The following is a 12,556-nucleotide window of genomic DNA, read 5'->3' as shown; positions in this document are numbered from 1 at the left end:
TGGGCCGAATTCAGACAGAGCTGGGTACACCTGGGTGTGCTCTCAGTGTGAGCCTGGGCAAGTGGCCTCCCTCCGCCTCCCTCTCCTCCCAAGCCCCGTGGGGGTCCTGACAGGCCTGCCTTATAGATCAGCTGAGATGACAGGGGAAGTCTGAGGGAACCCAGCACGTCTGGGGCTCGTCAGGGTGAGCTCCCTTAGGCCTGTGGCCAGGAGGCTGCCCTGGAGCCCAGGCCCCAGCTCCCCAATTCGTGCTCCTCCTGGGGCTGCAGAGCTGCCCTCTTCTCTCAGCTCCCTCTTGCTCGGCCCCGGCCTTCGGGCCTCCGAGCCTCTCCCGACACAGCTCTCATGTGCTTGGCCCATGGCAGGTGCTGTTCTTCTCTGAGTCCCTGGTGCCCACAGCCAGGAAAGCCTTGTGCGACCCCCTGGAGGAGGTGCGGGAGGCGGCTGCCAAGACCTTCGAGCAGCTCCACTCCACCATCGGCTACCAGGCTCTGGAGGACATCTTGCCCTTCTTGTTGAAGCAACTGGTGAGGCAGCTCCCTGGGCTCATGGGGGCGTGGAGAAGGGGGGGTGGCTAGGGGTGAAGGTGGGGAGGGGAGAGGGGGCAGGGACCACAGCCCAGCGGACTCCTGCAGCCTGTCTCGTGCCTCTTTCCTCAGGATGACGAGGAGATGTCAGAATTTGCCTTGGACGGTCTTAAGCAGGTCATGGCTGTCAAAAGTCGCGTGGTGCTGCCCTACCTGGTGCCCAAAGTATGTCCCCTGGGCAGGTCCTGTGGCAGCCCTGCTATGCCGCTGCCCTGTGGGGAGGAGGTAGCTCTGGGGGAGGACTCCCTCATGGCACAGAGGGGCTGGAGGTCCCCGGGGCTGCTGGGGTGGGCACCGGGGGGGCATCGGAGCTGAGGCAGCTGTTCACCTTTCTGCCAGCTGACGTCTCCACCTATCAACACACGGGTGCTGGCCTTCCTTTCCTCCGTGGCGGGCGATGCTCTGACCCGCCATCTCGGGGTGATCCTGCCGGCTGTCATGTCTGCCCTCAAGGAGAAGCTGGGTACCAGCGATGAGGCGCAGGTGAGCGGTGAGGGGGCTGCATGTCGGCACGGCAGGTCTGCTTTGGCCCAGAGGACACAGCGCTCACTGCCCTTTCCTCCCTGGCTTTAGGAGATGGCAAACTGCCAGGCGGTCATCTTGTCGGTGGATGACGATGCCGGCCACCGGATCATCATCGAGGACCTGCTGGAAGCCACGCGCAGCCCCGAGGTGGGCATGAGACAGGCGGCTGCCATCATCCTCAACATCTACTGCTCCAAGTCCAAGGCGGATTACACAGGGCACCTGCGCAGCCTCGTCTCGGGCCTGCTCCGCCTCTTCAACGACTCCAACAGCGTGGTCCTGGACGAGAGCTGGGACGCCTTGAACGCCATCACCAAGGTGGGCTCCCGCTGAGGCCAAAGTTACAGAACTGGCCTGGTCGTTCCCCGACCCGTTCATTGCCAGCCCCCAGAGGGCCGCTTGAGCTAGCCCGTGCCCACCCAGCGAGTCACCTTGCCAGCCTGGCGCCCGGGAATGCTTGGGTGGTTCTGACGCCCTTTCTGCTTTCCCTGGATCTCTTTAGAAGTTGGACGCTGGGAACCAGCTGGCCCTGATCGAGGACCTGCACAGAGACATCCGTGTGGTGGGCAACGAGGCTAAGGGGGAGCACGTGCCGGGATTCTGCATTCCTAAGAAGGTAGTGGAGGGTCTGCTCTGGGCTCCCCGCCCCTCCCCCCAGGAGACCCCCTCGCCAGCACTCGGCCCCTTGACACGTCCTTCCCTGGGTGTCCCTGCCCAGCCTGGCCAGACCCAGTGAGGGCTCCTGGCTTTCCAACTTCCAGGGAAGGGCGCGTCATGGCTGGCAGGTGCCCGTAAGGATAGTTTTGTAAGGAGGCTAGTATTGGTGAGGGTATCACCATCTTGCGGAAGAGGAGATGGAGGATCAGAAGTGACCAATGACTTGAACTAGGTCTTTTGACTTTAGATTCCCGTGGTGTTCCAGACACTCCCCCACCCTATAGGACCCCACCTCCTTCTGGGGCTGTAGAGCATGTTTCAGATAAATAAATCCACACTGACCTAGGCCTGGGGTGGGACTCTTGGAGGGAGTGGAGGTTGGGCTGAATCTGTCTGGGGCTGGGGTGGGGGAAGCTGCCCGAGCCGGGCAGGGGAGGCACGGCCCGCTCGAAGACCTGGAAATGGGGTGGGAAGGGGAAGTTGTCAGCCTGGCAAGGAAGGCACAAGCTTGGCCATGAGGGGCTTAGGAGAGTCCATAGAAGGGTGGCTGTGGCAGCAGTGGAGAGAAGGGGAGGATGCTGGTTGGGCTGAGGAAATGGCATGCCAGGGGGCAGCAGGATGGCACAGGAGTCAGGAAGTTCCGCCTCCCTGATGGTGACCAGCTGTATGACCCTTCTCTGCAAAATGGTGCTCGTAACACCACCTGCTTCCCAGACTGGTTCTGAGGATCAGGCTCATTGTAGAGCGCTTGGTACAGTGCCTGGCGGGCAGAAGGCCCCATAGAAGTGTTAGCTGTTAGTTGGCAAGATCTGGCAGCTGATTTGATGTTGGGGGCGAAGGTGATCAGCTGAGTGATTGACAGAAGAAAGACAGTGACCCCCATAGTCAGGGGGAAGTGGGGAGACGGATAGGGTTCTGTTTGGGGTATATGGAGTTGGAGCTCCCAGTGGTTGCCGGGCTGCAGCAGCAGCGAAGTGGGGTTGGAGCTCGGGAGAGGGCAAGGCTGGTCAGAGAGGTCTGAGAGCCCCCCGCATGGAGATGATGGCCCACTGAACATGGGTGCCGAGGAGTTCACAAGTGAGCGAGCCCAGGGCCCAGGGCCCCTGGCAGAGGGGGAGGAGGTGGCGCTGGGCCGGTCACTATGTCCGTGGCAGGTGTCCCTTTCTCAAGGTGACCGAGCCACCCTCCCCCCGAGAACCACCGTGTGGCAGTGATCCGGGCCCACTGACTGCGTCCTCTGGAGGCAGAACCGAGCTGGCCAGTGAGGGGCGGGAGGCTGGCGCCTCTGACTCGGGCGTCATCCTGTTGTAGGGAGTAACCTCGATACTCCCGGTGCTGCGGGAGGGAGTCCTGACTGGCAACCCAGAGCAGAAGGAGGAGGCAGCTAGAGCCCTGGGCTTGGTGATCAGACTGACCTCAGCCGATGCCTTGAAGCCCTCCGTGGTCAGCATCACCGGCCCTCTGATTCGCATCCTGGGAGACCGCTTCAGCTGGAACGTGAAGGTGGCCCTGCTGGAGACCCTGAGCCTCCTCCTGGCCAAGGTCAGTGGGGAGCGGGACCCTCAGCCTAGTATCTCTTGCAGCAGCTCTCACCCCCGCCCCACCTATACCTGAAAGCGCAGCCCAGAGAGAGTACTGGGGCCGCAGGCAGAGGGGACAGAAAGAGGGGCCTGTGTGTGAGCAGGGATTCTGTGGGAGACATTGCACACAAGTGATGTTTCTCAGTGTATTCACCCATGTGGATGGCTGGGATTTTGGGAGGGGCTTGGGGGATACACAGCCCGGTGCGGCCCTCTGGGCGGACATGAATCCTTGCCCACGTGGTGCTTGTTTTGCCCTTTGCCCTTTTGTAGTCTTTCTCTGGGCTCCGCCAGAGCCTGAGGTTAAGGCCTGCGTGTCCTTTGTAGGTCGGGATCGCCCTGAAGCCCTTCCTACCTCAGCTGCAGACGACCTTCACCAAGGCGCTTCAGGACTCCAACCGGGCGGTGCGTCTGAAAGCTGCCGACGCCTTGGGCAAGCTCATTGCCATCCACATCAAGGTGGACCCCCTCTTCACTGAGCTTCTGAACGGAATACGCTCCACCGAGGACTCGGGGATCAGGTGAGATGGGAGGGAAGCAGGCTGGAGACCAGGCTGGAGCTGCCCCCCTTTCCCTCCCCCATAGAGTCAGGGTCAGACCTTGGCGCAGTGGCTGTGATGGGGATGTTGGTGCTGCACTAAATGATAGGTCAGGGGGCTGCAGGAGAGATCTGAACAGGGAGAATCTTTTAATTAACGCCATTTCCTTTATTTGCTCTGAGTGCCAAAGTGAAACTCCCTCAGTTGATCAACCGGAATCATTATGTTAGAACTTGCTTTTCTCCCCGGGCGTCACAAAAGTCATGAAATGAGTGTTCTTGGTCGCTCGGGTCTGGCAGAGTTACTCTCCTCAAGCAGGAGGCAGTTTCTTTTTTTTTCCTCCATTTAATATTTTATTTTTTTCCATTTATATATATTTTTTTCTTTGTTCATTACTCAGGATTTTTTTTTTTTTTTTTTTAAATTTTTAATAGCTTTTTATTTACAAGTCATCTGTATGGGTAATTTTACAGCATTGACAATTGCCAAACCTTTTGTTCCACTTTTTCCCCTCCTTCCCCCCACCCCCTCCCCTAGATGGCAGGATGACCAATACATGTTAAATATGTTAAAGTATAAGTTAAATACAAAACAAGTATACATGTCCAAACCGTTATTTTGCTGTACAAAAAGAATCGGACTCTGAAATAGTGTACAATTAGCCTGTGAAGGAAATAAAAAATGCAGGCAGGTCCCTTTATATTTACAGATAGTTTTCAAAAATTCATTTTTGCAAGATTTTGAGATCCACATTTTTCCCCCTCTCCCCTTCTCAAGACGGCAAGTGATCTGTCATACAGGTACAATCATTTTAAGCCTATTTCATATCATTCGTGTTGTGCAAGAAAAATCACAGCAAAAGGGGAAAAAGCAAACAAAAAAGGGGTAAAATAGTACTCTCTGATCCGCGTTCAGTCTCCATAGCTCTCTCTCCGGCTGCAGATGGCACTTTCCATCCCAAGTCTGTTGGAATTGTCTCGGATCAGCGCCTTGCCGGGAAGAGCTGAGTCTGTCAGGATCGATCATCACACGGTCTTGCCGTTACTATGTACGGTGTCCGGGAGGCGGTTTCAAAGACTGTATGAAGCCTCCCTTCTCACCGCTGTTTTGGGTGTTAAGGTTTAACCTGGCAGCCACAAAGTGTGTCTGGACGAGTCCCCCAGGGGGGTTCTTTGTCATCTGGGAGCCCGCCCTGGGTATCCTCTGTGGCTTCATCAACCTGGGCTGAGATCTGTTGCATCGAGTGGGGAGAATCCCAGACGAAGTCATGCCCTTAAAAAGGACTCGTTGTGTTGCAGGGACACCATGCTGCAAGCCCTGCGGTTTGTGACCCAAGGAGCGGGGGGCAAAGTGGACACGGCCATTCGGAAGAGCCTCACCACTGTCCTGCTCGGCATGCTGGGACACGATGAGGTACTGCTGCGCCGCCAGGGCTCCTGGCCACACTAGTGCCTAACGTTTGGGTGTTGGAGGGAATCTATTCTCTTCTTTTGTCTTCTTTTCCATTCTTTCAGTGAGTATCATTGGGGAATGGAAGTGATTCCACTTGGGTCAGAGGAATCTGGAGCAGCACTGTGCTGGGCACTTGAAAGGGCTGGCTTCCTCTGTAAGATTATCTCTTCCCACCCTCCGCTCCGCTCATTCTCTCTCTCTCTCCCTCCAACACATGCACCTACACCGTCCATCAGCTGCAGTGTGTGTGAACAGGAGGGGGAGACCTTCCAAAGACGGCACCTTGCTCGCTGATAACGTTTCCACGTTCCCGCAGATGTCTGGGCACGGTTGGGCTCAGCAGGGGCCGCAGTTTCTCCATTAGCCTTTACGGTAGCTTCAGAGAGCACGTCTTGTCTCCCAGGCGCTGTCCCTCAAACACAGTCTCTCTTGGGGCCACCTCTTCTCCTTGAGTGTGGAATGGCACAGTCCCAGTTGTTTGTAGGTTGGGAAGAAGGGAGCCTCAAGGCAGAGAGGTCACACTCCGAGGTTGCTCTGGGAAGATGGCCCGCAGAAACAAATCGGAGGCATGGGGGGAGGGGACAGGACCTGGCTTGGACCCCAGAGGCTGGTGGTTCTCACTTTGGGTTTTTGATTGAGGAGGGTCCTGCTCAGTTACCTCATTGCTCCCCACGTCCTTCCCACGCCCCTTTGGTTTTGTAGCCATCTAATACTGATGTGCATGCCATCTGCCTCGGTCCCTTCTTTTGTCACCAGACTAAAAGCTGCGTGAGGGCAGGGGCTGTGGCCTGCGTTATCTCCCCCAGCAGTGCTCAGGACACTGGAGACCCCCTGGTACAGTCCCACACTCCTGCCAGCCCCCTGACTCCCCTCCCCTCCCATCTCCCCACCTGCCCCCAGGGCAGAGATGTTGGATCAGGAGAACAGGACCAGGCAGATGGCAGCTAGCTGCCTTTCTGAGGGAGGCAGGGAGGGAGGGTTCGAAGGAAAAGAGGCAAACTCCTCCCGACCTGCGGCTCCACGAGTGGCGCTCATCGGGGGGCCCGCCGCACGCAGGGCGGCCTTGTGCCAGGCAGGGAAGAAGCTCGCCCTCCTGTAGCTGCCTCATGTGTCTGTGGCTGTTCACGGTTCAGTGGCCTCATTTCGGCTGTTCTGTCAGACTTCTTCCACAGCTTCCGCTCAACTGTACCAGCCTGTTCTCATTCATCCTCTCACCCCAAACAAAGCCCAAGGCTTGGTCATTCTTTCCCATGTGATCCCAGCTGACCAGTGCGAGGCCCTGCTTTGGGTGCTCGGGGCAGGGTAGCCAGGATCCCGTCCTTTCCAGGACTGATTTTGGTGCGATGGCACGGTGTTTTATCTCGATCTGCTCTGCCCCCTTGCTTCCCTTTGGCAGACGTCCCTTTGGGAGCGCCTTTGAGGGCCAGCAGGAAGAGGGATGGGTTGTTCTGGAAGAAGGTTTAGATCTCTTCTCTTGGGCAGGTCACCGACCTCTTTATTTTCCCCACCTTTAAATTGGGCGGCTTTTGCCTCCTCCTGCCCACTAGGCTTGTAGGGAAAGGGTAAAAGTCCTACTTTGAGACTCTGCCAGAGAGAGTTGCTCTCTGAGTAATGGCGTTCTTTGCTATTACAAAGATGACCCCCAACTCCAGCCCCTCCCACTCTAAAGTTTCTCTGAGTGAAAAGGGGGGCAGGTTTTGGCTGTGCTGCCATCAGCGGCACAGGCAGGGAGGAGCTCCGCCTCCGACGCTGCCTCACAGATGTGGAAAGGGAGCGGACCGAGCAGTGCCCGACTTCCCGCTGGCCCCCCGCCCCGCCTCGGCCTCTCACCCGCTCTCCATCCCCACAGGACGCCACAAGGATGGCCTCGGCCGGCTGCCTGGGGGAGCTGTGCGCCTTTCTAACCGAGGAGGAGCTGAATGCTGTGCTCCAGCAGCACCTGCTGGGTATGTCTGGGCACGGCACTGGGCCTGGCACCTGGTGGCTGGGGGGAGGGGGGGCTCGTCCTCCTCCTCATCAGGGTTCCTCGGGGGCAGGGTTACTTCCCCACTGGGCTCCGGCCGCATAAGGGTCAGGGGAGTTACAGGGCGGCCCGGGACGCTCCGCAGGGAGCATCTCCAGAAGGGCCTTTTGGTCCCTTCCACAACAGCCGACTTTGGCCGTCTTGTCCCCTGCAGCGGACGTGTCTGGGATTGATTGGATGGTCCGGCACGGGCGGAGCCTGGCGCTTTCCGTGGCTGTGAACGTGACTCCGGGCCGACTGTGTGCGGCCAAATACCTCCCGGGTGTCCAGGAGATGATTCTCAGCAACGCCACAGCAGACAGGGTGAGGAGGGCTAAGCTTCGGGGCCTGAGGGTGCTGAGGAGCTGGAGTGCTCCACGGGGTGGGGGTGGGGCGAGAAGAAGACTGGTCCCAGAGTCTCCTGGGGAGGCTGGCATCATAGAGTCCCTGAACGGCCCCTGAGCTGTTCTGGAAAGCACAGCTGATGGTTGTGCCACCTTGTAGGTGCTCCTCATGACAGCCTTTCAGGGTAGGGGCCGGAGGTGAGTGATCCCCATCTTGTCAATGAGAAACCTGACAGTTGGGGAAGCCATGTGAGAGTCAAGAGATGGAGCAGGAGCCCAGGTTTGGCTTGACTCCAATATGTCTTTGTCCCTCTGCCTCCCGGACACTTTCCGCCACTTCGCCAGGGTTCGATCTCTCCATCTCTAGAGTCCCAGCCTGGGCGGAGCCCCAGGACAGTCAGCTCCGCCAGCTTTTCCTCACTATTGAGCAGCCTTTCCCTTCTGGGCTGAGGAGGCCATTGGGAGCAGAGGGGAGGGAGCAGGAAGCCCATTCTCTGCCTTTGGTCCCTGTACCCCTGCAGATCCCCATTGCAGTAAGTGGTATCCGGGGCATGGGCTTTCTGATGAAGTATCACATTGAATCGGAAGAGGGGAACCTGCCCAGCAAGCTCACCAGCCTCTTCATTAAGGTGAGTGCCAGTGGGGCGCTGCTTGAGCCTGGGGAGAGTAAGGCTCTTCCCTCCCCCACCCTTGAAGCATCAGCCACACCCCAGTCCTCACCCTCTGCCCATTGGCCATGGCATTCATAGGGACCTGGCCATGGCCGATGGGGGAGACCCCGCGAGATTGGAAACATGGCACCAGGCACCAAAGAGGTCAGCATTCTGACACAATCAGGGCTGGGGGTGGGTGGGAGTAAACTGGATCTGAGAAGGATTTTTGCTAAGTTGGGATGTGGGAAAGCTATCTCCCACCCTGGCCTGTGTTTGACTGCAAACTGTTATCGCCTCCTCTCCCCGAACAGTGTTTGCAGAATCCATCGAGTGACATCAAGCTTGTGGCCGAGAAGATGATCTGGTGGGCCAACAAAGAGCCCCTGCCCTCCCTGGACCCTCAGGTCATCAAACCGGTCCTAAAGGCCCTTTTAGACAACACGAAGGACAAGAACACCAGCGTGAGAGCCTACAGCGACCAGGCCATCGTCAACCTCCTGAAGATGAGAGAGGGCGATGAGGTTCTCCAGGTCAGGAGGGGCGGGGGCCTGGCTGCCTTTTCTGCTGTTCGGTCCTTGTCAGTGATTTTGGGGCTGCACACATGCACACACGCACACACAGGCACAGGCACACACATACAGACACATACACAGCCCTTTGCCCGTCCTTGTCGAGGGGAGAAGTCCCCTCCTGGGTGCAGGTCTCAGCCGTTTCCTGTGACCAGGCCCTGAATCTCGTACTCCCTCCTCATCTCTGCAGTCACAAATACCAATTGGGGGCTGGGGATCGGGAGCTGAGGGGAAAGCAGGGCAAGCCCTTGGATTTCTGGCCCCGTCGCGACCTGCCTGGTTCTGGGCCTTTCCTGTTGCCCGTAGCCAGGTGTGACGGTGACTGCCAAGGCCACGTTCGATGGCTGGTTTTGTGAAGTTTTAGCTGGTCTGGTTCCTGATGTACCTTCTCTCTTTCCCACCCTCACAGTCTGTCTCCAAGATCCTGGACGTGGCCAGCTTGGAGCTTCTGAATGAGAGCTGCCGAAGGTCCTTGAAGAAGCTGGCCGCCCAGGCTGACTCGGTGGAACAGATCGATGACACCATCCTCACGTGACCCCCAGGCCCGCCGAGCTGAGTGGGCCCCAGCCTTTCGAATCTGTACCAGTTCTCAGTGTTTTCATTTTTGAAAATGTTCATTCTGCCTGGGGCATAGGAGACAGGGTTCCCAGAGAATATCTTACTCTCTAAACAGACCACAGCCAAAGCCTTAATCAGACCCACACGCAACTAAAATGGCCTCCCATCCTCACCCTCTCCTCTAGGGACAGACAGCGCACACACGAGCCTCCCCACCAGCCCGCGGCCCACGGGGCCCACTCGGGCAGCCGCAGAGCTGAACCAGCCATTCTGGGCTGAAGCCCGAGCTGGTACTGGTCCTTTGCACAGCCCTACACACCAGGCCTGGGGAGGTGGATGTGCTTGGGGGGGAGGGTCGGGTCACTGGGTTTGGCTTTTTACTGCTGTGCTGCTTGTGACCGGCTCAGTACACCAAGCTCCCAGCAGACTAAAATGGTATTTAAATAGCCTTAGCAATTAACAAGTGTGAGTTGGGGGGAGGGGGGTTAAATGCAGGCTGTTTAAAGGACAAATGTTTAATAAAGGCTTTGATTTAATCTTGATGCCAACAGCTCTGTCCTTTCTCCAGAGATTGCTCAAGTAGACTCCGGGAGAACAAGGCTTTACAGTCGCTCTCTTTTACCCAAGGTCGTGTTTTACCTTTAGCCCAGCTGTCCTGAACTTGGAAGCAGCCGTTGACCTCTGACACTGCCCCCTCCCTCTAGCCTGTGCTGATGTCTTAGTTCTTACTGAATGGAAGAGAAGCTTCTTGCCATGTAGCTCTTATCAGAGCGAAGTATCTGCTGGGCTTGCATCAGAACCGAGCGGTGTGGGAAGCTCTCTCCTTCCCTTTTTGTGGGGACTAGCAGTCAGATCTGTGCTTGGGGAAGGCAGTGTTCTGAGTAGCCAGTTCCCTGTTCTCCATTCTAAAGCTGAAGGGTGAGGTTGGGTCCTTCTGGAAGGAAATGAACCTTGGAAGAAAACACGCCGCTGGTGGCAAAAAAGCCCCGTACTTGGGGTGAGCAGCTTACGAGAGGAAACCAGAGGGGCAGGTCAGCATCTGCCTGGCTTATGAATGACTTCCTTCCTCTCAGTTCTTAGAAGGCTTGTGACGCTGGCCTGTGTCCTGTCCACAGAGTGCATCCGCCCCACTGTGCCCGTGACATCAGCTTTTCTGGGCCATTTCCCTCCATGCTCCTGTCAGAACTATGGACCGAGACTTAGGGAAAGAAAGAAAATAAAGGCTTCAAGAAGGTATAAAACATGAGAGACAAAAAGAATCCTATCAGCAGTAGGGGACTGTGGCTACCTGTGTTCAGTGCCAGCAGTGGAGGACTCACTTCTTTTTGAGGAGGAGGACAAAGTGACCTCAAGGGTCTCTGCACTCTTGGATAAAGTGCCTTCTGTCTCACAGACCCATGTGAGCTTCTTGCATCCATAGCAGTCTCAGTTGGCTCCTTCCAGGGCTGAAAGGCACCTCAAGAGGTCTGCCGGAGAGACATCCCCCACAAAGGAACTCTTGTGGTAACCATGGTAACTGCTTCCCGTTTCCAAGATCCCAGTAGCCATTGGTACCCTCACAGTGGTCCAGGGCATCAGCCTGGAAAACCGCCTGCCTACGTGCTATTGATTAGCTCTGGCATCGTCTGAGAGCTGAGTTAGGAGGAGTCTGCAAGCTCTGACCGCCACCAGTGGGAGTGCTAAGGCATGTGGAGAGCCAGAGGGGATCTCTCTCTCTCTCTCTCTCTCTCTTTTTTTTTCCTTATGACCCTTAAAACTGTTGTTGCTTGCCTTCAGCCTTCAGGTTCCAGAGTCCTGAGTTGAATGGAAGTCCTAATGAATGGAAGGTGGAGGACGCATTCACTTTGCTAAAATTTTATAAAACAACAAAAAATCCCAATGCACCTGGGTTCCATTCCAGAAAATGGAGAAAGAAGAGTCCTTTCTGTTCAGAATAGAAAAGACAAGGTTGCTTCATAGGTGGAAGCAATTCAGGGGCTCAGCCAAGTAGCTTAAATGGCTATTTCTGAGCTTTTGGGAAGGTGTGAGGTGAAAAGCTGTCACCAAGAGAGCGACTGAGGCCGTGGAGAAATGACTTCATCAGTTTGGGGGGCACGCTCTCAAAAACAAACTGGGTCCTCGATGCTGCTAGGCAAGACCAGGGAACAGTGGGTTGGACTTGCAAGTCGAGAAGATCCGCGTTCTAACCCTGCCTCTTGACACTAACTGTGACTCTGGGCAAGTCACTTAATCTGTTACATGTAGTTGCCTTGTCTCTAAGATGAGGAGTTAGTCCAAAGTCCTCTGCTGTGCCCCATCCATGGTCCTGTAATCACATTCATAGAATGAAAGTCCTTGATGCCCAAGAAATGCTACATTACCAAGGGTGAGTGGGGCCTGGCACTGACACAGGAGGCCTAAGGACCTTCCCCATGTTGGTCCCAATTACCCCAGGCTTTTGCTGCCCAGTGTTCTGACTCCCATGATTTCCATCTCTTCCCAGTGTTTGCAGGAGGGGAGAGAGAGTAGATATTTTGTGGGCTCTAAATAACCTCCTCTCCAAGTATGATTTATAACCTATGAAAAGTTGAAGCTCATGATCATGTAGCACAAAAAATTGCTCCTTTCATAGGTCTCCATAAAGTGAGGAGACTGGACTAGATGGATGGGCTAATTTATTATTCCCAGGGAGATCATTGGGATCCTTAAAAGTGTCAAGTTGGCCTTCGCAGAGGAGCTAGAACTTCCTCCGACTGAAGCAGTATTGGTGAGTTTTGAGTTAGCGTTCATGTATCCAAGATACGTTTTGGTTACCCTCCAAAGAAAGCACAGTTGCGCGTCAGCTGTGGTTGTAGAGGCTGAATTTGGAATGAGGACCTGGGCTGAATCCCAGGCTTTGCCTCTTGGCATCACGTGCATCCAGATGCAAAAACTGGCTTTTTTGTCTTGGGATAGATGGTTGTGACATGTCCCCTACCCAGACAGTGGCAATCTCCCGTATTGTCGGGTAAGAAAAGTGTACTGGTCTTGAAAAATGGAAGGGAACCATGGGAGACTCAAACCTCCCCACAAACGTGAGGATCAGCTCTCAGCTGTCCCTTATTTGGGGGA

At 55.9% G+C, this 12,556-nt stretch overlaps 1 protein-coding gene across 1 annotated transcript in view; it reads left to right on the top strand.

Annotated features, from left to right (window-relative positions):
- GCN1 (GCN1 activator of EIF2AK4) overlaps window positions 1–10,008 on the top strand; it is a 69,323-nt gene extending 59,315 nt beyond the window's left edge. Inside the window, exons 46-58 of the mRNA XM_031948712.1 lie at window positions 366–527; window positions 660–752; window positions 927–1,070; window positions 1,161–1,430; window positions 1,615–1,728; window positions 3,081–3,311; window positions 3,677–3,870; window positions 5,187–5,301; window positions 7,190–7,286; window positions 7,518–7,666; window positions 8,208–8,315; window positions 8,651–8,869; window positions 9,318–10,008. Coding sequence (XP_031804572.1) covers window positions 366–527; window positions 660–752; window positions 927–1,070; window positions 1,161–1,430; window positions 1,615–1,728; window positions 3,081–3,311; window positions 3,677–3,870; window positions 5,187–5,301; window positions 7,190–7,286; window positions 7,518–7,666; window positions 8,208–8,315; window positions 8,651–8,869; window positions 9,318–9,443 — 2,022 coding nt within the window. The 3' untranslated portion in view covers window positions 9,444–10,008. The remainder of the gene's footprint in view (window positions 1–365; window positions 528–659; window positions 753–926; window positions 1,071–1,160; window positions 1,431–1,614; window positions 1,729–3,080; window positions 3,312–3,676; window positions 3,871–5,186; window positions 5,302–7,189; window positions 7,287–7,517; window positions 7,667–8,207; window positions 8,316–8,650; window positions 8,870–9,317) is intronic.
- Window positions 10,009–12,556: the final 2,548 nt, after the last annotated feature.

Source organism: Sarcophilus harrisii, chromosome 1 (assembly GCF_902635505.1).
Source record: "Sarcophilus harrisii chromosome 1, mSarHar1.11, whole genome shotgun sequence".
Lineage (NCBI taxonomy): Eukaryota > Metazoa > Chordata > Mammalia > Dasyuromorphia > Dasyuridae > Sarcophilus > Sarcophilus harrisii.
The sequence above is the reverse complement of the archived record's forward strand: the minus strand, read 5'-3'. Positions and strand labels throughout refer to the sequence as shown.